Source organism: Saccopteryx leptura, chromosome 9 (genome assembly GCF_036850995.1).
Source record: "Saccopteryx leptura isolate mSacLep1 chromosome 9, mSacLep1_pri_phased_curated, whole genome shotgun sequence".
Lineage (NCBI taxonomy): Eukaryota > Metazoa > Chordata > Mammalia > Chiroptera > Emballonuridae > Saccopteryx > Saccopteryx leptura.
This window is the reverse complement of record NC_089511.1, coordinates 72,821,317-72,845,328: the sequence shown is the minus strand read 5'-3', so window position 1 is coordinate 72,845,328 and position 24,012 is coordinate 72,821,317. Positions and strand designations below refer to the sequence as shown.

General features: G+C 53.2%; 2 protein-coding genes across 3 annotated transcripts in view; one reads left to right on the top strand and one right to left on the bottom strand.

Moving 5' to 3' along the window:
• PSAP (prosaposin) overlaps window positions 1-14,040 on the top strand; it is a 35,708-nt gene extending 21,668 nt beyond the window's left edge. Inside the window, exons 3-14 of the mRNA XM_066348120.1 lie at window positions 247-321; window positions 822-947; window positions 1,977-2,177; window positions 2,593-2,736; window positions 4,392-4,448; window positions 8,141-8,272; window positions 9,749-9,844; window positions 10,168-10,354; window positions 10,432-10,589; window positions 10,950-11,030; window positions 11,631-11,738; window positions 12,895-14,040. Of these exons, the coding sequence (XP_066204217.1) occupies window positions 247-321; window positions 822-947; window positions 1,977-2,177; window positions 2,593-2,736; window positions 4,392-4,448; window positions 8,141-8,272; window positions 9,749-9,844; window positions 10,168-10,354; window positions 10,432-10,589; window positions 10,950-11,030; window positions 11,631-11,738; window positions 12,895-12,930 (1,401 nt within the window). The 3' untranslated portion in view covers window positions 12,931-14,040. The remainder of the gene's footprint in view (window positions 1-246; window positions 322-821; window positions 948-1,976; window positions 2,178-2,592; window positions 2,737-4,391; window positions 4,449-8,140; window positions 8,273-9,748; window positions 9,845-10,167; window positions 10,355-10,431; window positions 10,590-10,949; window positions 11,031-11,630; window positions 11,739-12,894) is intronic.
• Window positions 14,041-14,314: 274 nt separating this feature from the next.
• Window positions 14,315-24,012, bottom strand: part of LOC136381374 (cadherin-23) — a 75,703-nt gene continuing 66,005 nt past the window's right edge. Inside the window, exons 21-36 of one of the 2 annotated variants that reach the window (XM_066350011.1) lie at window positions 23,696-23,907; window positions 21,557-21,748; window positions 21,275-21,388; window positions 20,494-20,623; window positions 20,138-20,389; window positions 19,897-20,058; window positions 18,872-19,128; window positions 18,411-18,508; window positions 17,882-18,002; window positions 17,713-17,792; window positions 17,551-17,591; window positions 17,368-17,428; window positions 16,772-16,901; window positions 16,458-16,580; window positions 15,994-16,098; window positions 14,315-15,284 (exon numbers count right to left, since the gene is read on the bottom strand). In XM_066350011.1, coding sequence (XP_066206108.1) covers window positions 14,955-15,284; window positions 15,994-16,098; window positions 16,458-16,580; window positions 16,772-16,901; window positions 17,368-17,428; window positions 17,551-17,591; window positions 17,713-17,792; window positions 17,882-18,002; window positions 18,411-18,508; window positions 18,872-19,128; window positions 19,897-20,058; window positions 20,138-20,389; window positions 20,494-20,623; window positions 21,275-21,388; window positions 21,557-21,748; window positions 23,696-23,907 — 2,408 coding nt within the window. In that variant the 3' untranslated portion in view covers window positions 14,315-14,954. The remainder of the gene's footprint in view (window positions 15,285-15,993; window positions 16,099-16,457; window positions 16,581-16,771; window positions 16,902-17,367; window positions 17,429-17,550; window positions 17,592-17,712; window positions 17,793-17,881; window positions 18,003-18,410; window positions 18,509-18,871; window positions 19,129-19,896; window positions 20,059-20,137; window positions 20,390-20,493; window positions 20,624-21,274; window positions 21,389-21,556; window positions 21,749-23,695; window positions 23,908-24,012) is intronic. The other variant, XM_066350012.1, reaches the window with a different exon arrangement.

Below are 24,012 nucleotides of genomic sequence, written 5' to 3'. Positions count from 1 at the left end.
GGGTGCAAGAAAAGTGTGTCTGTCTGGCAAAAGCACAGAGTATCTGCTCAGTCACACCTAATCCTTCCTCGGTGGTGTCCGAGTGCTTCTTGTTTAAGTTGGGGAGCCAGGATGAGCCTGTGTGTCAGATGTGGCTGTGATCAGACCCTGCTTAGAGATGATGAGAAAAGGCCAAGGGGGTTTTCACTGTGTGGTGTGAGTTGTCCTGCAGACACGATCTCTCCCCCTTGTGTTCTTTCCTCTTAGAAATCCCTTCCCTGCGATGTATGCAAAGATGTCATCACCGCAGCAGGCAACATGTTGAAAGACAATGCCACCGAGGTAAGCCACCACAGGTGTGTGTGACTGTGAGTGGTGGCCTGTGGCTACCTGCAGTGGCTGATGAAAGCTGTGGCTGGGGTTGGGGTGGGGAGTGTCTTAATTAGGAGTGGTCTTGGCCCAGGTAGGATATAATTAGGTCATGTGGGCCACATACTGTTTCTCTCACATAGTCTCTCTGCCACAAGTTGCACCAGAACAGACTCTGGGTCTAATTTGCTGCCCCACTCCCCCCAGGTGGGCGGTGCCAGGGTTGACTTCGGGTCCATTTGGTTCTCTGCTCACTGGGACTTTCCTGTGCCTGAGACACTGCAGACCAGAGCATCGCCTTTTGCCCCATTGATCTAACAGAGCTGTGGCGCCCACTCGCCCTGTCCCAGGTCCTCTTCCCTGAGGGTCGCTGTTTTTCAGCCTTCACCTTTTGGGAGCTGTAGAGGGCCTTTGCTCTCAGCCCATTGGTGGAGAAGTGCATCCTGACCCACCGCTTGCTGTGTTCTCTCTAGCAAGAGATCCTCGTGTACTTGGAGAAGACCTGTGACTGGCTTCCTAGGCCAGACATGTCTGACTCGTGCAAGGAGATTGTGGACTCCTACCTCCCAGTCATCCTGGACATGATTAAAGGACAAATGGTAGGTGGTGGAGGATAAGTCTTCCTTCAGGGCATCGCTGGGATCCGGGGAAGTACCAGACCAGAATAGAGCGGTGAAAATGGAAAGTGCGTGCATGCGTTTGGGTTTCTCAGCAGCTCTTTGCTATAGTGCTAACATCCAGAGTGGCTCTGGCTTGGCTGAACACTGCCTGAAACTTTCAAGGGTTGGGAAGGGCACAAGAACTAGGACCTTGTAGAATTACTGAAGGAATGTAAACTGACATAACAGTGATAGGTGCTGATTTGATAACTCCTGTGGGATCCTTAAGTGTCCCTTTGAGCAAGCAGTTCATTTCATTTCTGTGGTTTTATCCTAAGGAGTAAGTCAGGGAATGTACTTGTGGATTCAGCAGCAAGGATGCTCAACTTTCATTTGATAAGTATCTGTTGTGTAAAAACCATGTGCCAGAGATCGAGTTTTCAGCAAGGAGCAAGGGGCCAGGTTTGTGGAATTTGGAAAGACCCTAAGAAATAACAGGTGCTTAAAAAACTGAAATGGCCACTGTCCCAAGACAGAACCAGGATTTTGGTTAAGGGATGTGGCGTTACATCATGCAAGACCTTTTAGGGCATGTGTAAGGATTGCAAGTGCAGCAGGAAGTCCTTGGGGGTTTCAGGGAGAGGAGTGTCCTGATCACAGGTACCTTTTTGAGGGGGTTGGGTCTAGGTCTCCCCATTGGGAGGTGAAAGAAGGGAAGCTGGCAGGATGTCTGATGTCCAGGGGGCAGTGAAGGTGGACAGATGTGTATTGTTTTTAGAGGATAAATAGACTATACTTGTCGGAAGGGATATTTTCCAGGTTTTTGAATTGAACTGCAAGGAGAATGGCACTTAGGCCATTGTTAAAATGGAGGTGGAAGAGGGGAGTGGGCTGGGTGGTTTGTTTGCGGTGCCTGGGAGCTGGGAATGCATGTGTGAGTCGGGCTGAGAGAGGAGGAAGGGGCTGACTCAGGCACCGGGGGCTGCCTGCTTCCCTGGGAGAGGCACTCCAGCTGGTCTCTCCCGGCAGAGCAATCCCGGAGAGGTGTGCTCCGCTCTCAGCCTCTGCGAGTCTCTGCAGAGGCACCTGGCGGAGCTCAGCCACCAGAAGCAGCTCGAGTCCAATAAGATCCCGGAACTGGACGTGGCCGAGGTGGTGGCTCCCTTCATGGCCAACATCCCCCTCCTCCTCTACCCTCAGGACGGCCCCAGCAAAGACCCCGAGCCGAAGGTGAGGCGGTGGGCCTCGCGCTGGGCCCCGTGGTTGACTGGGTTGGAGAGGAGACAGGGAAGAGGCGGTGTGTGCGGTTCTTACACGGGGCACGCACACCTGCCAGCCTTCAGATGGCTGTGCCGTTAGTGCCTGAGGAACCTGGGTATGTACAGTAAATTATACTACATTTTAGAACAGGGATTTAAAAAATATGCAAAGAATTCCCCCTTCCTATTAAGTTTTAGTAAAATCAGTGTCTCATTGATTTTAGAGCTGTTGATAATTTTAAAGCCTGTAAAGACACAATATGAACTATTCAGGAGTCACCCCCAGTGCTGCAGTCATGAGCGTTTGAGGAGCTTTCCCTAAGAATTTGAATCTTAGTATTCATAGGGTCTGTGGTGTTCCCCGCCTGACGGCCCTGTCTCTGCAGGCTGATGGGGACGTTTGCCAGGATTGCGTTCAGCTGGTAACTGACATCCAGACTGCCGTCAGGACCAACACCACTTTTGTCCCCGACTTGCTGGAACATGCTAAGGAGCAGTGCGACCGCTTGGGGCCTGGCATGGCTGACATGGTGAGCTTTGTCTGTCTATGGGCTTGGGGACAGGAGTGGGGAACCAAGAAAACTTCACTTCCGGGGGCGTTACTTTACCTTCCATCCTCAGGGCTTTGAGGAAGATGTTCCAACAACGTCCATTTCCTTTTAACTAGAACGAACTGGAGTAGGTGGTGGGTGCTTAAGTACCTTGATGATTAATTGCAATTGCATATGTTAGAAAACTCATGGGATGAAATAGTGGAAGGAGACCACTTCTGTGAAGATTTCTTTTTCTCCCAGTAAACATTTGTATACTGCTCACAAAAATTAGGGGATATTTCAAAATGAATATGAAGTGATAAAATATCCCCTAATTTTTGTGAGCAGTAGATAAGAAACAACACTAGAACCAATTATAACCCTGTTTTTATTTATTTATTTATTTTCTTAGTGAAAGAGACAGAAAGGGATAGACAGGAAGGGAGAGAGATGAGAAGCATCAATTCTTTGCTGCGGCACCTTAGTGTTCATTAATTGCTTTCTCATATATGCCTTGACCAGGGGACTCCAGCTGAGCCAGTGACCCCTTGCTTAAGCCAATGACCTTGGGCTTCAAGCCAACAACATTTGGGCTCAAGCTGGTGAGCCCATGCTTAAGCTGGTGACCTGGGTTTCGAACCTGGGTCCTCTTTGTTGTAGGCTGACGCTATATCCACTGTGCCACTGCCTGCTCAGGCTATAACTCTGTTTTTAAAAGCCTGGCTGTTGTATGTTCATAACTCTAAGTGTGCTCTCCTTACAGCCAGCAGGTGCTTTCCATGGGAAGCCACGTGACTGGCTTACAGGAGGTTCACCCAGGATGCCTTCCTTACCTTGGTGAATGTTAGTCCTGTGGGCTGAGAAACCCATTTTGTTAGCCCCTTAATAAGGGGTTTTATTTCTTGGGCCCTGTTCACGTTAACCACACTCAAGAGATTGGTATGTAAAACCAAAATGCCAGTTTAGTACCTAACAGCCAAAAAGCATACTGGCTGTAGGGAAGTTGGTGTCCTGACCCCTTGGTCTGGGTTAGAGCGGTGTCTCTGATGGCCGTGGTGGCTCTGGGAGGTGAGGGCTCCTCTGATGACTTCCTCTCTTGAAAGCCTGGGAATCTTTTACCCTCATTGAAGTGTCTATGCACATGGGCTTCTCCAGCGTGGAGGGCTGTCATGCTTCCCCTGGCTTTCTCCCTGAGGAGGCTGTCCAGTTATGACCTGTTCTCTGAGAGTCTACAGGAAATACCTAGATGTGTATAAAAACAGGCAGGTTGAAGATCATTCTAAATTTATTTCACTGGATTTCAACTTTATAATCTTATCCAAGAATGTGTTTATGGATTTGAAAAGTCACCTCTGGTTCCAACAGTGTAGCTAGCAGCCACACTCTCACTCTTAATTGCTACTGAGTAGTGACTGACCTTGGGGCAAGCTTGGGGCAAATGAGATCGGAGGACCTTATCTCTAAGGGCCTATTTAAAAACCTTTTGCACACATTTTTCTATAAGGTATTGAAGAACCAAATTGCCATTTTTCTTAATAAAACTTGTCCAGAGCAGACATTTACAAGACTCTACTCTTGGGATTGGAAATACGGGTTTTTTTTAGTATGCTGTAGCAGTTAATTTCACTACCAGTTTGTTTCTCTGTCCCCAGTGTAAGAACTACATCAGCCAGTATTCTGACATTGCTGTCCAGATGATGATGCATATGGTAAGTGGCAGGGGAGGTTCCTTGTCAGCATTTTTCTTTTTCTCAAATTTAGTGATCTCTAGGAATTTTGAAAAGTATATGGTTCAGTTTCCCTTATTTACCTTTGAGTACTGATTGGACCAAAGGAAGCCCTTTTTGACCAGCTGACTCCACCTGCGGTCACTTCCCACCTCCCCTTATCTTTGCTGGACTGCCCTCACCACTGCCTGATGCCTTCCTGGTGGGACGTTTGCCTGTGCATAGCGAGCTGGCCACCACACTGCTGGCATCTGGCTTTCTGGGCCTCGGGGGAACAGTCTGCGCTGGCGAGGCCAGGCCTGAGAGTTGCCCGGGTTCTGAGGAGGGGAGAACCCCACTTCCTAGCCTTGGTCCTGCGCTCTGCAGCAGTGTTAGCTGTCGCTGGTGCTTGGGTCCAGAACTCTTGCACTTGCCTCTGACTTATCCAGGTGGTAGGGGCATCCTGGATTATTAGAGATAGACATCGTCAGTAGCCAGCTCTGTGCAGGGAACTGTTGTACAGAGGGGTGGGTCAAGCATCGTCCCATTGGGAACACGCTCTGCTTTCCTGAGACCCAGTCTGCAGGGTGGGAGGGGGCTGCACTGCACTTTTTTCTTTCTGTCATGCTTGCTTCGGATTCTGCTGAGATTGGCCTGCAGTCCTTGAGTTCATTCTCTGACCGGGGGCTGGTTGTAGTTTTATGGGGCATAGCAGTGCCCGTGCAGTGCTACAGCAGCAGAGTAGCAGAGACCATAATGCCTGCAAGGCCTTTACTCCCTGGCCCTGCTCTGGCCACCTGGGGCTCCACCCAGCACAGCAGTTTGTGTGGGAAGATGCCTCACCTCGCGCCTTGTCCTAAGGCAGCTTACAAAGACATGCAGCTTGAGTAGGAAAAGATAAGCCTTTGATGTGACTTGATCTAGTTAATGCTTCCTTATAGCTAACTAAAGTATTTTTTAATTTATACTGCATTTAAATTATTTGAAAATATGGATAATACTTCCCAAATCAAAAATCATTTGGGGTTTTAAAAACACATCAGTGAGGTCATATTTTACATACTACTTCAAATTTTGTAGTTTGCATTTTTAATCTAAAATTATATTGGTCGCTAAATATTTTGTACAAATGATTTTTAAGTGGCTGCATAATAATTCAGTGTGTGACTAGAATATAATTTCTGTAGCCAGTTCCCTGTGGCTGGGTGTTTAGATTGTTTGCAGGTTTGCCTTTGGGACAGAGAGCATGAGAACACCCTTACAACCAGACACCCATCCTCCCCTCAGTGGAGGTAATTAAAACTGGAAGTGCTGAGCCCAAGGGCAAAGTGTTTGATAGAGTGGGAACCAGCCTTCCAGGCCACCTGGCCACCCACCCAGCGGCAGATTGCCTGGAGGCCTGGGCAGTGGCGAGTGGCTGGCCCCGAACCCCTCCAGGGGGTTTTATACACCCCTGATTTGGCAGCCTGTGTTGTGTTCCATTTTGCGCTGATCACCAACCTGATGGGAGGGGCTCGCAGGCAGGGTAGGGCTAGGCTTCTGGGATAGGGTAGTGTGCGTTCTCTGGGGACCCGAGCTTGGACATGACTCAGTGTCAGGGACATGGAGACAGTGCACACACACAAGGTGCAGAGCAGTCTGTCCGTGAAGGAAGGCCGGAGGAGTGTCCAGGGCCAGTGTGCACTCAGTAGGAGGAGTGAGGTGGCGGATTTGGGAGTGTAAGGGCATTTCCCTAAACTTTTGTTGATGTCCTGATACTTGGTTCACTGCTTGTTATTTTAATTTTTTCTTAACTGTTGTGTCCTTCCTTTCTCTCCAATTTCCTGTTTTTTTGTTCAACAGCAGGATCAGGTATGTGATGGGGGATTTGCTTGTAGTCTGCTGCTGCTGCTTGTAGCTCTTTTGCTCATCTATTTTGTATGGCATGACCTCTGACAGACACACGGAAGGGTTCTGAACGGCAGGGCTCTCTCTCTGGGCTGGCAGGGGACCTTTTGCATCTCTTCCCTGGGGTTCAGCACTGAAGGTGTTGGTTCATCTCCCCTTCAGATCGTTAGAAAATGGAGCGAGCGGAGCCTTGCACCTGGGCAAGATCAGTGCCCAAATGCAGGCCACCAGTGAGGTGATGGGGAGCCACGGGTGGTCCCGGAGATGCCTCAGCTTCCTTCACATGGGCCTGACTTCCAGTGGGACCACGTTCTGTCATGACTCGAGAGCACTGCATGTCTCTAGACATTTCCCGTAACCCTGGAAATGCCACTTCTGCACGAGCAAATCACCTACAAATAGCAGGCTACTCCCGTCTCATGGATCCAAAGCGTTGGAAACAACCTCGCAATTGTAGCTTCTGCCCTTTTGTGTGAGGGGGTCCCGCAGGCCCTGGAGCACATCAGACAGCTGGAGAGCTCAGTTGCCCGTGGCATGAAGTGGGGCACTGAGCCAGTTGCCCTTGAGGGCCGGTACTGAGATTGTCCTCTTCAAGCACTAGAACTGAAGGTTTTTCAAAGGACTTTTTTGAAGTCTAGTAGGAGAAGGTGAATTACCTGAATCCCCACTTAGGCTGCCTCCCGGAGTCAGAACAAAGCTGATCTAAGAGAAAGCAGCCGTGTACCTCCTAAGTCTGTCTTTTTTCTAAGCAGCTTGCTGTATCTTTGTCCCTATGCTGTCCGTCCCCCCCCCCCCCCCCGTTCTTAAAGTGTGCCAAAGATAGGCTACTGCAGATATACCTTCAAACTCCCCCAAACTTAATTAATTCTAGAACCTCTCAGTATTATTTTTTAGAGGGAGAGAGGCAGGCAGGCAGACAGGAAGGGAGAGGGGAGTCTTCTCAGTGTTACAATGAGATGAACTGTAGCCCGGGTCTAGGTCTCTTCCCTTAACTCCTTTGTAGCAGGCCTGTTCCCGCTGCTTGTGGCTTGGTGGCAGGAAGCAGAGGACACCAGACTCCGAGCTAGTTGCTGGTTGCATTTAGTTTACAAAGTATACAAAGTATGTATACTTTCCCTGCTCTTGGCCATCATACAGTGAAATGGTCAAGATGTTGTCCAAACTATCTAGTTCTCTGCAGTTTGGTATCTGGTTGGGAAAGGGGATCAATCTGGTGACTTGAAAAGATTCATTCATTTGGGGACTGGGTTTTCATGTGTACTGTTTGTGCAACTGTGAACATAGAATGTGGTTTTTTAAAAAGCTAACATTTCCCCTTAATGCATCATTTTAAATGGCCCTACCATTGAATGATCTGGTCTGGTGTGGTTTTATTTCTAACACACTTAGCTTTCTGTTTATGAGCATAGTAGTTCCTCTAGAAAGAACATAGAGCTTACTTCCTACTGAACTCAACTGGAAAATGGGTTCTAGAGAAGACAGTGTCCTCGGCGATGATTGGTCGCCCATTAAAGGTGCTAGGAACCCTGTTTCCCTGGGTGCTCCCTGCTGGGAGCAGAGATGGAGGCTCTGTCTGATCTTCCCTCAGAGCTTTGTACGGCCCTTTCTCCTACCTAGGACTGGTCCATCTGAACGTGCATGAGCTCTTTTAGATTTAATATGGAATCTTACCTGGGGAAGGGGGGACAGTCAGCCTGATATTGGGACCAGGGTGCCCTCTAGCACCCTGACCTTTGTGTACAGAGAGTGGGAATTAGGGGTGGCTAGTGTGGGCCTGCCTCTGACTGCTTGTTTTGTGCTCTCTTCAGCAACCCCAGGAGATCTGTGGCCTGGTCGGGTTCTGTGACCAGGAAACGGAGATGCCCATGCAGCCTCTGATCCCTGCCATAGCGGTCCCAGAGAACATCATCCCTGCCCTGGAACTGGTGGAGCCCATTAAGGTACCTGCTGTCATTGTTCAGTACTGGCCAGTGCCGTACCGAGTACATTTCCTTGGTTATAAACCCTGGAGTCCATGGGATCCAGTCTGCATTGTAGCACCTGGTTCTAGATCATTTTCGCTGGCTGACGCCACCCTGACCTTCTATGATGTGCTCTGTGGCCTCCCCCACATGCTTCCCCACACTGTAGCCATAGTGCAGACTTGGTCTTCTCAGAACAGCCCTGGGATGGGGCAGAAGCCTCTCTGGATGTGCTGTCTGCACATACGGTGTCTTGTTGCACTTGGCGAATAGCCTCCTTTATTTCATAATAACTATTTCAGCACATCTGGGCCAGGCATTGTTTTGGAGCTCAGGCCTACAACAGCCCTCCTGCAGTGGTGAACAGGATTGTCCTTGTGTTCATGGGGCTTGCAGTCTAGTTCTTAAGGGCCCAGGCCACGTGATGTCTTACCACATGGCTCATGCATGCACTTGTCCCAGAACCTCCCATGTCACTCTGCTCTGGCTTTCTTGTCTCCTCCTCCTGTCCTCTCTCTGCATGTGCAGTGTGTGGACCACAGGAAGGGTTAAGGTGTCAAGAGTCAGGGTTCCTGACCTGTGGTGGCGCAGTGGATAAAGAGTCGACTTGGAAATGCTGAGGCCACTGGTTCAAAACCCTGGGCTTGCCTAGTCAAGGCACATATGGGAGTTGATGTTTCCTGTTCCTCCCCCCTTCTCTCTCTCTGTCTCTCCCCCCCCCCCTCTTTTCTATAAAATAAATAAATAAAATCTTAAAAAAAGAGAAGATGTAAGAGTCAGGGGGTCACAGCCGCCTGCCCCTCGTTGCAGTCGAGATGCTCATAGGCCCTGGCCCACTGGCTGACAGAGTTAATGTCCAGAGAAATGGAGTTATTGCTTGTATTCTGATCACGTGACTACTTAAGTTTAAGTAAAATAAAATTTGAAAAGTTCAGTCCTTGGTTAGGATTCAGTGGACACGTGGCTTAGTATATTTGACAGTAGAGACAGAGCATGTTTCTGTGTCGTGGAGAGTCCCATTCAGCAATATCGCTTTATTAAAGACAGGCTCTAGAAAGCAGCTTCCAGTGTTAATGAGACTTGAAACTCAGGAGCAGACCTGAAATGTGTTTAAAACTGGCTTCTAAATAATGGTGAATCCTTAACTTTGTCTCTGCTCCCTATCCACTCTCTAGGATGGGTGCTGAATGATGAATGAATTGTAACCAAGCATATCACATGGGTGGCTCTTTGGGGTGGGGGGACAGTTTCACTGCTTTCGCTGAAGTATGAGTAACAACAGGGACTGGAACTTAGACACTGGGAGGCAGCCACACATCATTTTGAATTCAGTAGGAAGCGGTCCTTTGTGGTGCTAACCTGTCCGTGGCCTCTATCTGCTCTCCGTTAAAGGAGCTGGATAAAGGGCGAGGTGATGGTCGTAGCATTCAAGTGTTCTCCTCACTTTCTCAACAGAAGGACCTGGTCCAGGTGAAGTCGAGTGTTTACTGTGAGGTGTGCGAGTACCTGGTGAAGGAGCTGGTCAAGCTCATTGACACCAACAGGACTGAGGTGAGTGGATTTCCAGGACTGAGGTGCCCTGCCCTCCTGGCAGAGGGAGGGGCTCTCCTGCCCCTTTAGGCCGAGTGGCCCAGCGGGAAAACCCCACAGAGGAGGTGGGCTTGGCCTTGCTGGGATTGGGCGTCAGCCTGAGGACCTGTGTGACACTTCCCACCAGTGGACCCCTCCACTTGGCCCTGCTCTGTAGTTCTGTTTTTTTGCAGGGGAAATAGCATCTTGCTGTCGACTGGTTTCCTGGTCATGTTAGTATTTTCAGAATCTCTCCCACCCCTGCCCAGCATTCCATCTTCTCACACGATCCTCTTGTGTTTCAGGAAGAAATAATTCACACTTTTGATAAATTGTGCTCAAAACTGCCCGCGTCCATGTCTGAAGAGTGCCAGGAGGTGGTGGACACTTACGGCCGCTCCATCCTGTCGATCCTCATGCAGGAGGCGAGCCCCGAGCTGGTGTGCAGCATGCTCCAGCTCTGCACCTCCCAGGGGCTGCCCGCCCTGACCGGTGAGCCCCGCGCGGAAGCTGGCCCTCTGGGGTTGGGGAGGGCCCTGCCAGCGCTGAGCCTGTCCTTTCCTGCATAGCACGTGTGACTCAGCAGACGGATGGTGGCTTCTGTGAGGTGTGCAAGAAGCTGGTTGGCTATTTGGACCACAACCTGGAGAAAAACAGCACAAAGCAGGAGATCCTGGATGCTCTTGAGAAAGGCTGTAGCTTCCTGCCTGACCCATATCAGAAGCAGGTATCCCTGGGCTGCCTCCTGCCAGAGTCAGACCTGCCTGGCGAGTGCCGAGGCTGAGTTGTTCACCGATGGCACCCTTGACTGAAGTTGGGGGCCATTTCTGCCTGTAGGCGTGGAGTACAGTGACATTTTTTCAGAGGCAATCTGTTGGCTCAAATGCAGCCACGGGGGGGGGGGGGGATACCATATCCAGTGAGGCTGAGTGTGGGTGGGTGGGGCATCTGGGAAGGGAGATGCTGGGGCCACTGGGCTGGCAGTGTCAGGAATTCTTGTAGAAGAGATGTCCAGCTCCCTCCTTCTGTGCCCCCACTCTGCTTGGGCACACCTAGACCTGGACCCGTGTCCCTGTTTACTTCACAGTGTGATCAGTTTGTGACCGAATACGAGCCCATGCTGATAGAAATCCTGGTGGAGGTGATGGAGCCAACCTATGTGTGCTCGGTGAGCGCCACAAAGCGGTGTGGGCCCTGGGCGGTGCACCCTGGGAGGGGCTGCTGGGGCCCTGGGCGGTGCACCCTGGGAGGGGCTGCTGGGGCCCTGGGCGGTGCACCCTGGGAGGGGCTGCTGGGGCCCTGGGCGGTGCACCCTGGGAGGGGCTGCTGGGGCCCTGGGCGGTGCACCCTGGGAGGGGCTGCTGGGGCCCTGGGCGGTGCACCCTGGGAGGGGCTCCTGGGGCCCTGGGCGGTGCACCCTGGGAGGGGCTGCTGGGGCCCTGGGCGGTGCACCCTGGGAGGGGCTGCTGGGGCCCTGGGCGGTGCACCCTGGGAGGGGCTCCTGGGCGCTGCACCCTGGGAGGGGCTCCTGGGGCCCTGGGCGGTTCCCGTCAGGTTTTTAGCCGTGGGGAGGAGTCTGGAGATGGGGCGTGGGAGAGCCAGAAGATAGAGCGCCAGGTTTCTAGGCTTTGCCACTTAACAACCCGGATGTTTTTTGAAAGTGCACTTTAGATCACTGCTTCTAGAAGCTGATAATCTCAATTTTGAAAAGGAATAAACAGATCAAATTCTCCCCCATTTTGCCCCCCCTTTTTTTGTAACCATATAGAAAGTTGGAGCCTGCCCTGCAGCCAGTAAGCCTCTTTTGGGAACAGAGAAGTGTGTCTGGGGCCCAAGCTACTGGTGCCAGAACATGGAGACGGCAGCCTTTTGCAACGTGAGTAGCTCAGTGACTGCTCTGCGGGTCTGCCTCGCCAGTCATAGCTCACGGGAGGACCGTGCTTTGGCGGGAGCCTCAGGGACCTGCGCTCTGTCCTGTCTTCATGTTAGTGAAAAGAGTGAGGCCAAGAGAGGCAGTTCAGCTTCCCCGCGGCTGCCCAGCAAAGACAGGGTAGCTGTGGCTTTGTCTTTGAGGAGTGAAGGGTATACATTCTTTAATATCTGTTTCTGCTTTCTTGCTTTTGCCTGCAGTTCCCTTTGAGAAGGCCAGGTTTGCACGGGGTCTCTCCAGGGATTGCACAAGGCCTATTGGATACATTTCCCCAATTCTTGCATAAGTGCTCATGCCCTTCAGGGGTCACTTTTGCCTTGGCTGAAGCCTGGACTGAATCTTCACCAAAAACTAAGCAGATGTTCTTGAGAGGCCCTGGGAGTCAGCGTCTGCCCAGTGGCCCCAGAGTGCTGTGGGCACCGTCCTGGGGAGCCACCAGTCGGGTGACCTGTGCTGCTTTGCTGGTTGGGGGTGTTGGACCAGCCTCTGTTACTTAATATTCTTTTGCACAACTTCTTCCTCACGGAGGTTCCTCGTGACCAGTGGGGCCTGACTGCTGGTTTTTGGGAGGTTGTGTCATTTTGGGTCACTGCAGGGATGGGTGGCGAAGCCCATCTGGGCGTGTCCACCTCCTTCCTCCAGCTAGGCCCCGGCTTGTGCCTGTCGGTGGAGGAGGAGTTCTCTTGCTGTCCTGGGTGAATGTGCCTGTGGGCCCAGTGCTCAAGGCCTGAGCTGTGTGTACTTCAGACTCTTGGGAGAGGAGGTCCCCCTTGGGGCTTCCAGTGCAGCCTGTCAGCTGACCTGGTGCCTCAGCGTGTGACTAGATGGAAGGGTCCTGGGGCGCTGCCTGAGTGGGTGCTCATCTGCAGAACTGAAGTGTTTTGCACCTGCTGCTCTGGACACATGCCTGTTTAGTCCCCAGCTGAGGACCGGGTGCCCCTGGTTTTAAATTAGATACTGCCCTGGGTCTTAAGGGTTTGGCGCCATCCAGCTGACCTAGGACAAGACTGGCAGGTTCCATTGTGGAGTGATGTCTGATGCACGAAGAGGCAGGCATGGAGTTTGTCATCTGAAGACTAACCTGTTTTCTCTCTCCTGTCAGGCTGTCGAGCATTGCAGACGTCATGTGTGGAACTAGAACTCCATCTTGGAGAAACCACAGCATCTTTTCCTACTTACATGTTTAGGGGAATGAACAGAGATCTGTCGACTTTGTTACAAAAACTAGTCCCTCCTTTTCCCTCCCGCTGTGTCTTCTCTCCCTTGTTGTAGCCTCGTTGTCAGCTGGGGATCCCAGCCCGCAGCTGACAGAGCTGCTCTCAGCTGCTCGTGTTCCTTTTCTTTCTGCTCCCTGCTAACGATATGCTGTGCCCTGGGGGTCTTCAGCCTTGTGTGGCGGTTACCTGGATGAGGAAGGGGGCTCTGGATGCCGCCAGGAGCCAGAGCTTCTTGACAGAAGGCCATCCGTCCCCTTGGCTGGGGCTTTGCTCTGAGTCCTGCCCAGGGCATGGGTGCTGGTGGGCTCCTGCTTCGAGGCCTCCGCCTATCCTGAGGAGGGACGCCCACCCCCTTGGGCCTCTGGGCTGCCACACAAAGAAGCGGAACAAAGGCAGCTTTATGTGAAAGATTAGAGGCTTAAAATACTTAGGCTTTTTAAAGCTGTGTAGTTTGAAAGATTTTGGAAGTGGCTGCTCAGGAGACCTGGGTGGGGTTTAGGGTCCCTGTCCCTGGGCCAACCTTTGATCCACTTTTCCTGTGTCTTCCCTGGTGACGCCCTGTTTAGGATTCTGTGGGTTTGGGTGGGAGGGGGGAAGTCTGCCTGAATGCAGCCTGCTTAGCTCTCTGTGGATGTCCTGTTGGCCTGGCTTTGTGTGTGAACGTGTGGACGGTGGTGACCGCCTCATGCCTGCTCCAGCGTCTGCCTGACTGGGAGGCCTGCTTTGTGCCTCTGCGCTGCTGCCCGGGGCCCATGGTGCTCTGGGCAGTCACAGCCCTCACTTCTGGATAGTCTTTTTGACCTTGAAATAAATGTGGATGGCAGGCTCCTAAGCCGCTGGCTCCGGGCAGAGGGCCTGCTGGGTGTGCAGTCCAGGGGCCTGGCCCTGCCTCCTCTCCCATTTGGCTGAACCTTCTGATGCACTCCTGGTTGCCAGGAGACAGCAAGACCTGCATTGCCATTAAACGGACTTAACGATTTTTTTGTTTTGCACTCAAGTGTCTGTGAAAACAATAAAGTCTGTCAATCAGATGAGTGTTTCTGTGATACCTAGCCAGAAGTTTGGTTTCTGATTAGCTCCTTGGCCACAGGCCAGGCCTGTATGTGTTCACCTGTCCTGTGACACCTCTTGGTCACAGAAAGGTGGCAAAGGAGGTAAAGAATGTCCCACCTGGTCCTCCTTGAGACCCCCAGTGCTGGGTCGGGCCCAGGGCTGACATGCCCCTCACCCCCCACTCCCACCTCCCAAGCCAGCTGCACGGGTCGTTTACCAAAGCGGACCGCCAGTTCCTTGTGAGTTGCTTTTCTTTTTAAAATTCAGACGGTTCCAGAAATGTTCAGTGACTACTAGTGCAACAAAGCAAGGGGAAAATATTGAGGGAATAACTTAATTTAAAACGGAATACACAAGAACACTCTACATTCAAAACCCAAGGAAACATCAGTCACTTCTCCTTTTGAGCCGGGTACATCTGGGAAGCCATGAAGTGGAGAGAACGTGGTTCGTGGGTGATAACATGTTTGTGTGGGGAAGTGGGGTCACCACTGCCCCCTCCTGGGTATCCATCCAGGGATGTAAAGAAATGCGGTGAGACTTGGACGGAAGTTGGAGTCGAGGCCAGGCCAGGGCTGGCGACCTGGTGGGAGGGGCGGGAAGAGGCCTCCTTGGCCTCTGAGCTCAGCTTGGGCGGAGTTGGTCCTTAAAACTCCTGGGCCCCCATGATGCTGCTTGCTTCATCTTTAGACACTTAAAATTTTTTGGTTTTCTTAAAAAAATAACATTTTGTGAAGGTAGAGATCAGATGCTGAATGAGCGCCTGGCAGAAGAGGATCGGGGCTGCTGATGCAGGCTGCCGCCACGGGGCCAGCCCAGGTCGGGAGCCGGGGCTGCCTGGGGGGCCGCAGCCCGCGGTCCTGGTGCTGCTCACACCGGTGCTGCTGTGCAGTCATAGCTCTGTGATCTCCAGGGGGCTCTCCATGATCACATCTTGAAGTTTGTGCAGGGGTGTGGATTTGGCAGACTCCGTGCGGGCATTGCGCTCAAAGGCACTGGCCTCAGCAGCTGTCAGTGTCTCCAGTGAGCGGCCTAGACCCTTCTGGTCATCCTCAGGTAGACTGTTGAGGTCAGTGGCCAGAAGTGTGCCCGTGCTGCCGTGCGCCACGTGGATTCCATCGGGCCCCTTGAGCTCCGGGAGCGGCGGCTTGTGGCAGAAGCGCAGGCTGCCCTGGCCCGGGCTGCACTCCCCTGGCTCCTCCTCCAGCTCAGTCTGGATCAGCTGCAAGAGTCCAGCACCCCCACACGCTCAGGGCCACGCCTAAGGGCTGAGCAGGTGCGTGGTCCCAGACCTACCTGCTCTGTGCCTGTCTCCTCCCTACGGTACAAGGATCCCTAGCTCATGCTGTGGTGGACCTGTCACAACCTCCAACAGCGTTTCTCAGACAGTACAAAGGGGGACCGTAGATTACCACGTTGGCCTCGAGCAAGGTCAACACTAGTGGCCAGGTGCAAAGGTCCACTGGTGAAGGTGGAGGGGACTAAGGGCATGGTGGAGACTCACAGATGGCTCTTCTATTCTGTGCAACTCAGCTTTAGCCCATTTCTCTTGAGAATGGTGGCCCAGCTGGTAATGTGGGTTTTTAGATATTCTTTTTAAATGTTGGCACATCACTGCAGGCAAACAAACATAGGTACACCTATTTGACCCTACAACCAGTTTCTTTAAATGACCTCACCCCATAAAAGTATTTCCATGGGGCTCCACAAATCTGAGAAACTTCCTTCCGCATCCCATCTTTGGAAAGCCAGCTGCAGAACCCAGAAAGCAGAGCCCACTGTTTGACTTCTGTACCCCCACCTATTGCTTTCTTTGGCCCTGGCTGCTGAACTCAAGACAGAAGGACGAGGGCAGCAGGACAGAGAGAGAGCACGCGAGAGCACCCCCAGGGCTGGGGCACGGCACACAGCTCCCCTGCCCGCCCTGCTACCTCGGAGATGGAGGAGTGGCAGGAGGAGGCCTTTTGCACCATCCGCTGTGCAAAGAGCTTTTTGAGCCGCAGGTAATCCTCCAGGACCACCTTCAGCAGCGAGCCCTGGGAGAGGGAGATGGTCAACCCCCACCACCGCCCATCACACTCCCATAACTCAGGGTGGATGGAAGGTGACTGGGAGTCCAGGAGGCAAAGGCCTCTAATCCTAGTGGGTCAGGAGCAGAGGCTGGTGACAGCTCATGATGGCTCTCTGGTCCTAAGGGCACTACAGGCCGAAGCAGCTCCTAATAAGCTCCAGGGTCCAGGTCCCACTTTCTGTCCTGGTAGACCTGCCCCAGTCAGAGCAGGTCTAGTGAGCTGCTTCCCCCCTCCCTGCATCCTCTGGAGCAGGTCCAAACTTAACTAGGGTCTGGTGCAGGCCTCTGGAGGCGGGGGTGCAGGACCCTCTGGGACGGGCTCACCTTGATGGGCCCCTCCCGAATGATCTGGCCCAGCTTGGCAATGTTGTCATACTCCTGGAGAGCTGCCCGCAAGTACCGGTCATCATCAGGTTTCACTGCTGCTGGTTCACGTCCAAAAGTTCCCTGCAGGGAGAGGATTTAGCTGAACCAGAGGTAGACAGCGCGCGCGCACACACACACACACACACACACACAGGTTGGATACCACTCATTAGGAAACCTAGCTCCTTGGCCAGTGCTGGCAAAGAGCTACCCTACCTCTAAGCCGCCCCTCATGATTGTCCGCCCAGTATCTGACTCTGGCCCGGGCTCACGTGGGTGCGGGTGGGGCTGCTCCACAGGTCAGCGATCTCACTCAGGTTCTCTGGCAGGTCGTCCTCGTGCTCGGCCTGGGCAGCCAGTTCCAGGTTCCGGCAGAAAGGATCCAGCCATACTGGGTTGGCCCTGCAGGTGGGGGTGAGATGGAGTGAGGACGAAAGGCTTGAGTAGACAGATGCCCTACCAGCCCCACCCCTTTCCGTTTCCCTGATCAACTGCAGTGCCTTTCACAGAATTGGGAGTGGGAGTAGGGGTGCAGCGGGGAAGGGGGATAAGGAGGTCCCTTCCCCATAGCACTCTGGATGCATCCTCCCCCTAGGATCCCACTACAACCAAGGCAGGACATGTCAGTCCAGAGGAGGTCTGGCTTGGAAACCTCCCTCTCTACCCATTGACCAAAGTCAACTCCCTCCTCAAGAATGGGGAGCCCAGTTCAGTGACACTGAGGGTGGAGAGCTGGGTGGTTGGCCCACCAGGGGGCGCTCACCCGGGTTTCAGCCAGTCCGTGTGCCCTCTCTGGGAAGTCACCCCAGCTGAGTCTTTGGCAGGCCTTCCCAAAGTGCACCAGGCAAGGCTCGGGGACCCTACTCACCCGTCAAAGGAATACTTGTTGGTGTTGGGCATGTCCATGATGTCGATGAAGCCACGATTCCCTGCAGGGAGCGGTGGGGCATGGAGGGGAGGGGGCTGCTCTGCTGGGGCTGGGGAGCCTTGGAAGTTCCCCAAGAGCCCCTCTTGCCCTATCACCTCCCCGCCCGTCACAGCCCCCGCTCACCTGCAGAGCCAGCCACTATGGCTTTGAGTTTCCTCTTGTGTCTGGAGAGAAGCAGAAAGCAGCGCTGGTGAGGGAGGTGGGGGCTGGCATCTCAGGGCACTCCCTGCCTCCGTATCTATCCCAGGAGCAGGGTCAGCCAGTCTCAGGGCAGGGGTCACTCACACAGTCCGGTAGTACCAGTTCATGAGGATAAAGAGCATGGCAGCCAGGAAGAGGAGAATGGCCAGTACAATGATTGCCATCTAGGGAGACAGGACCAGGCGTGAGCAGGTGAGGGCAGGCGAGGGCACTCAGGGAGGCAGGGCTGTGGCGCAGGTGCCACCAGGGGTACCTGCAGGGCAGACATGTCATCAGGCAGCCGGATAGAGATGGCAGGCTGCACGTCCAGGACGTTGTAGTTCCGGAAAAGATTCCGCAGCTGTTCCTTGTTCTCGTCAATCATCTGGATCACTCTGGGTGAGGGGCAGGGGCCTCAGCTGCCATCCTCAGCCATCCCCCAAAGCTTGCCTCACTCAGGCCAGTCTGCCCTGCTTTGGACCCCCAAAGTTCACCTGTCTCCCCAAGCCCACCCAGCTAGGATAGCTTTGTATCTTACAGGGTTCACCATCACTTCATACAGAATTCTGTTTGATCCCCACAATCAGTATAATACTCCCATTTTATAGATGGGAAGAGTAAGGCTGAGGGGGCAGAGCTCTGCTCATACACACAAACCATGTTTTTTCTACTAGTCCTGCTCACTTCCTGGGGAGAGTGCCACACAGCAGGCCTGATGGTGTTATCTATGCCTCTCTTGGGGGAGTCCCCTCCCCAGCTCCAGGGCAGGCAGGCTGACAGTCTGAGCCCAGAGCCCTACCCACCGGTCCACGTCCAGGATGCGGTTGGTGTCTCGGTTCACCACATGGATAAGCAGCTCTGTCTGTGCGAAGTTCACTCGACCCTTCTTATCCACATGGAACTGGGCAAGAAGGGGTGTCACAGGGTGTGACAGGGGCAAAGGGATGGGCAGGCCTCTCCTAGGAGCCCCTCTGGCCCTGCCTTACCAGTACACCCATCACTACCAAGTGCTCAGCGAGGACCGAGCTTGCTGCCCATCACTCCACAGCATTGTGAAGGGCACTATCATGAGCCCCGTTTTACAGATTAGGAGACAGGCCCAGAGACCTGGAAGAACGTTCTCAGGGCCATGCGGGTAGGAAATAACTGAGACAGCAGATACCCCTTTTCATGCCCCTGACCTCTCCACAATGCACTGTCCCTCCTTGTAGCCTATTCCCGCTTTTCCCTCCACTGCCCCAGCCCCAGGGGGTTCCGCGGGCACCTGCACATCGTCGGTGTTGACGATGGCACCCGTGATGTTGGAGAGTAGGCGGATGAACTCCTCTTCAAAGCCACGCACACGGTCGGGGATCTCATTAATGACAATCTTGACACGCTGGTCATCCCTCAGGATGTAGATGCCAATGATAGCTGTGTCGTTGTGGCCTGCCAGGTCCCGGGCCACAATGTCCACCACAAAGTAGCCGGGGCTATAGGCCATGAAGAGGTCGAAGGTTCTCAAGATGCCATCCACACTCCCTGCAGGAAGAGCCCACGGACAGGGAGAAGCTCAGGGCCGCCCAGGGGCGAGTGACACACTGAGGGAGGCAGCAGAGCCTTCAGTGACTTGGGAGGGACGCAGATGTCTGCAGAGCCCAGTGCCGCCTCAGCTTGGCTGACTGTTGTGTTTGTGTGAGCAGAAGCTTGTCCTGCCAGACCTGACCCTCTTCTACAGATTTCTAGTGAACCTCCGATTTCTAAGTATTGACCTACGTTTTTATTTAAATATTCTGCACATTAAACAAAACAACTATGGGGTGTACTGGCCCAAGGATAATGAGCTGAGGAATCTAGTGTCCCCTGCTGGGCTCCTTTGAGCCTCCTTAGTGTCTACCTCTCTCTCACAATGCACTTCAGAGTTCGACACAGAGAGATGACCGCAGGAGGTACAGCCCTGTCTTCTCTGAGAAGACAGGAGGCATGGGTGGGTGGGTGGACGGATGCATGGACGGACAGACGGACGAATGGAAAAATGATGGAGGAGAAAATGGAAGCTAAAGAAAAAAAGGAAGTGGGTGGGTAGATGTAGATATGGATAGGTAGATGAATAAAAGGATTAATAAATGATAGCTGACTGGCTAAACAGATGAATGATAAATAAATGGGCGAATGAATGGAAGGACTGACATGGCTGGCCACCCATACTCTGTGGTGCCCAAAAAGACCACTCCCATCTTTTTCAGATTACAGTTCATGCAGTGACAGAGGTCTTAGCTGGAGGCCACACATGTGTGACCATGCCCCTACCCATGGTGAAGACCTGGCCCACATCTTCAGAGTCATTGGCAAAGGCCCGGAAGTAGTGAATGGCCAGGATGCTATAGAAGACCAGGCTGTTGTTGCCGATGTCTGCATCCAGGGCCAGCACCTGGATCAACGCTGAGCCCATCTTGGCGTCAGTGGCCACTCCTGCCAGAATGGGCAGGTGGGTGTAAGTAGTCGGGCAGGGACTACTCCACACCCCGTGCCCAAGCTCCAGTCCCCGCACCTGCGGTATACTCAGCCTTGGTGAAGCGTGGCGGCTGGTCATTGATGTCCTCTAGCACGACGCGCACCTCCTGCAGGGTGAGGTCAGTGACCAGGTCCAGGTCTGGCGAGGGCCCAGGGGGTGGTATCCAGCTGCGATTGCTTGAGGCTTTGACGATGAAGGAGAAGACGGCTTCGCGCTCCCGATCCAGGTCCTTCAGCACCAGCAGACGCCCGTCAGGCTGAAGATGGAAGTTCTTCTCTTCGTTCCCAGCTGAAGGTGGGACCAGCACAGGATGAGGGGCAGGGCCAGGGCAGGGGAAACTGGGGTCATCTTCAGCCCCAGGGTAGGTAGGGCACTAGCCTACCTGGCCTCACCTGCAATGAAGTAGTACACGATGGCATTGGAACCCTCATCTGCGTCCACAGCGCCTGTCACGTTGCCCACGAGGGTGCCGTGTGGTGAGTGCTCGGGCACTGTCAGCAACTGGTACTGGGGGCGGCCTTTCTACAGGGGTAGAGGAATGTCACCACAGGAGCTCAAGGGGGAGGCTTGGCTCTAGGCAAGGCTTTTGTGGGTGTTAGGGAGTTTATCATCCACAACCTATGGGGTGAGTGGAATGGCTGTAACTCCAGCTCTGTCCTCATGGTTGTCACCCAGTGACATCTTCTATGAGGACAGGGCTGGGCTTGGCACATTCTCTGAAGTCTCCAGCGCCCAGATAGGTGTTTGAACAAGGGATCTCACTCTCTCATATGCTCTCATGTGCACATGAGTGTGCACACTCACACAGAATCTACAGAGCACATCAGATCCCATGTGCACAAAAGAAGGAAAAACCACCAAGTCAGAGAGTCTGAGTCCACAGGAGGGACCCAGCCCCAGTTCAACAAAACAGAGCTGACCGTCAGGCTTCCTGTGTACAGTCTGTGCAATTAGGAGAATGTCAGCTCTAGGAATCAAGTATTTTTGTCTGCTTTTTTGACAGCTGGTTCGTGCCATGAAATAGTAACTGCTCAATAAATATTTGTCCTATGAAGTGTATACGGGTTTCCGTGCACAGCCACACATGTTTATGGTAAAGGGTGCATGTGTGTACTTGCAGGCAGGGAATTCCTGTGTGGGTGTAACTGTTGCAGGGGATGGGTGAGAGCTCACTGGAGGCCTCAGGAAGAGGGGCTCATTGTCATCGATGTCATCCAGGACCACCTGCATCGGCTGCATCGTCTCATATGGCACTGGCTGGCCCAGGTCGCTAGCCACCAGGATGAGCTGGAGGTGGAGAAGCACAATCAGAGGAGACAAAAGGCCCCAGCAGGGCACTCCACGAGGGTCCAAGTCACCACCCTCGAAGACATCTAGGTGTGGAGGTGGTGGCCCTGCACGCGGAGAAAAGCCCCTTCCCAGCAACGCTCCTCAAGCCAGGCCCCGCCCCCTTACGCTGTACACCGCCTGCTTCTCACGGTCCAGGCGCTGCGCAGTCTGGATGAGGCCACTGACTGGGTCGATGGTGAAATACTCCCAGTCCCGGTTGCCCGTGCTCTTCAGGAAGCTGTAGCGCACGGCCCCGTTGAGGCCCTCGTCCTCGTCTGTGGCATAGACCTCGTACACGTTGGAGCGCAGTGGGATCTCCTGCGGGGGCGTGGGAGTGAGGCTCCTGGGACAGCTGGGAGAATCCCCGCCCCTGGGCCCCCACAGAGCTCCCATTCTTTCTCCTCCTGTAGCAGAATGACCTTGCTACCTTTCAGCATCCTTAGGAGCCGGGCCACCTGCTTGTCTGGGCTCTCTGGAGTCTGAGCATAGACGATCCCCTCACCCCACCCCCTAGCCAAGGCCACCGCCCATTGATGGGTCAGCCTGGGATCCGCCATGTTCCACACTCTCGCAGGGTGAGCGCCCTGCCCGGGCTACCCTCCCCCTCCCGCCCCACTGCATGCTACGGTTCAGAGGAGGGATCCAAAACCTGAGGCCACAGCCTCCCTCTGTTCCCCGGTCTGCCTTGCTCTCTGCTACCTCAGTCATAGGAGCTCCAGGTATCCCCAAACACCACCATGTCCTCAGTGGGGTACTTGAGCACGGGGGACAGGCAGGTGGGGTGACACGGTGGATGCAGACTGACACCTGGGTTCTAGTTTGTTACCAAGACCATGTGTCCTGGACATGCCACCTCACCTCTCTGAGCCCCAGTCTCCTGAACCCCTTCAGTTAAGTCTAATATATCAAAAACCTAACTTATGTCATACATTGACTCACGCGTGAGAAAGCTGCTCAGGGCACAAGCAAAAGAGCAGGTTTGTTTTTAGTTGAAAAATTACCAGCTTAGCTTGGTTTCACTGTTTATCCTATTCATTATGACAATCAGAAACTCTGAATGACACTTGCAGCTAATTAATAGGAAATGAGATGACAAACAGGTAACTAACACATGCTGGTTGTTTGGGAGACATGATTCTTTCAAAATACGGAGCGCTTAAAGGGAAAAAGTTAGTAGATGGGGCCTTGTTGTGGAAAAAAACTATATTATTATAAATGTATACTCTGCTTCATTCCACAAAGAGGATTTAAAGCAGCTTACAAGAAAGTATAAATTATAACAATGAACAAATAAAAAAACAAATCAGGGCATAGAAAAGCAATGGTTGGCAGAAAAATGGGAACTGAGGGATGGGAGGCACGATATGTATGCTAAGACCCTTGAGGGCCACTCAGGGTGGGTCAAACGCTCTGAGCCCCCAAGAGGACAAAGCAAAGAGGACCACTTAGTCATTACAGCGGACACAGGTAAAAGCAAACCACAGTATAAAAGCACAGTGTCCCCAGAGCTCAGCCCTGACAGAAATGTCTTCCGTTGGACCTCAAAGAAGAGAGAGTGTGACGACAAGAACTTAAGGCTGATGTTCTGAGATGCAGAGACATGCTCAAGTTGGGGAGCAAAGATCAAGTGGGAGACACCCTGAATGAGCCACCAAGGGGCACTTTGGGCCTGAGCACTGAGAGGAAGGAGGGGAAGGGTAGGAGACAGAGGAAGACTTCCCTGTCTTTACAAGGCGATTTAGAGCAAGGAATGAAAGGACTGGAGAGGTCCGGAAGCTCAGCCACTTCCCCTTGCTTCTCATCTGATGCCCATCCTCAGCTCCCAGGCTGTCTCCCCCCTGGTATCAGCAGGAACAGACAGATGGCGGGGCCTGTACGTTTATTTTGACACAGTATAAGGGAAGTGGGTTTCTGGGGAGACTGTCCTCCTTGGCAGACATCTAAGAGCAAGAGATGGGGCACCTACTATTAATAGTCCCATTTTGCAAATGAAAAAACAAATTCAGAGAAGATAATTTGGCTGGTGAGCAATAGAGTTAGACTTGAATCCAAGACCTTTTGCTGACACAGCCCGTATTACTAACCATTGTTCAGTACTACCCTGTGTGGCACTGAAACAGTCTGGTTCCTACACTGGCCTCAGTTTCCCCACCTTCACAATGGGGGCCCACCCTTTCACTCTCCCGGGCATGACTACAGGATGAAGCGGGCTGGATATTGGAATGGGCGTGTTAGCAGGCAGGAGGCGCTGGAAGACAGCGGTACCTCTTTGATGTGGAGGATGGTGCCGTTGGGGGGGCGCACAAAGACGGGGCGGTTGTCATTGACATCAATGACCTCCACCAGGAGCATGGTGGTGCCCCAGAGTGGAGGCTCTCCGCAGTCTGTGGCCACCACGGTCAGATTGAACCTCTCGTAGGAATGCAACGGCCGCCTCGTGCTCACCAGGCCGGAGTCCATGTCCACGTGGAAAGCCTCTGGCAGTGGGGCAGAGAGCAGGGAGGGCACGGCTCTGGTTGAGACGGCCTTCCCCGTGCAGCCTGTCCTCACCATCGCCCACCCCTCAAAGCGTCACAGGTGGG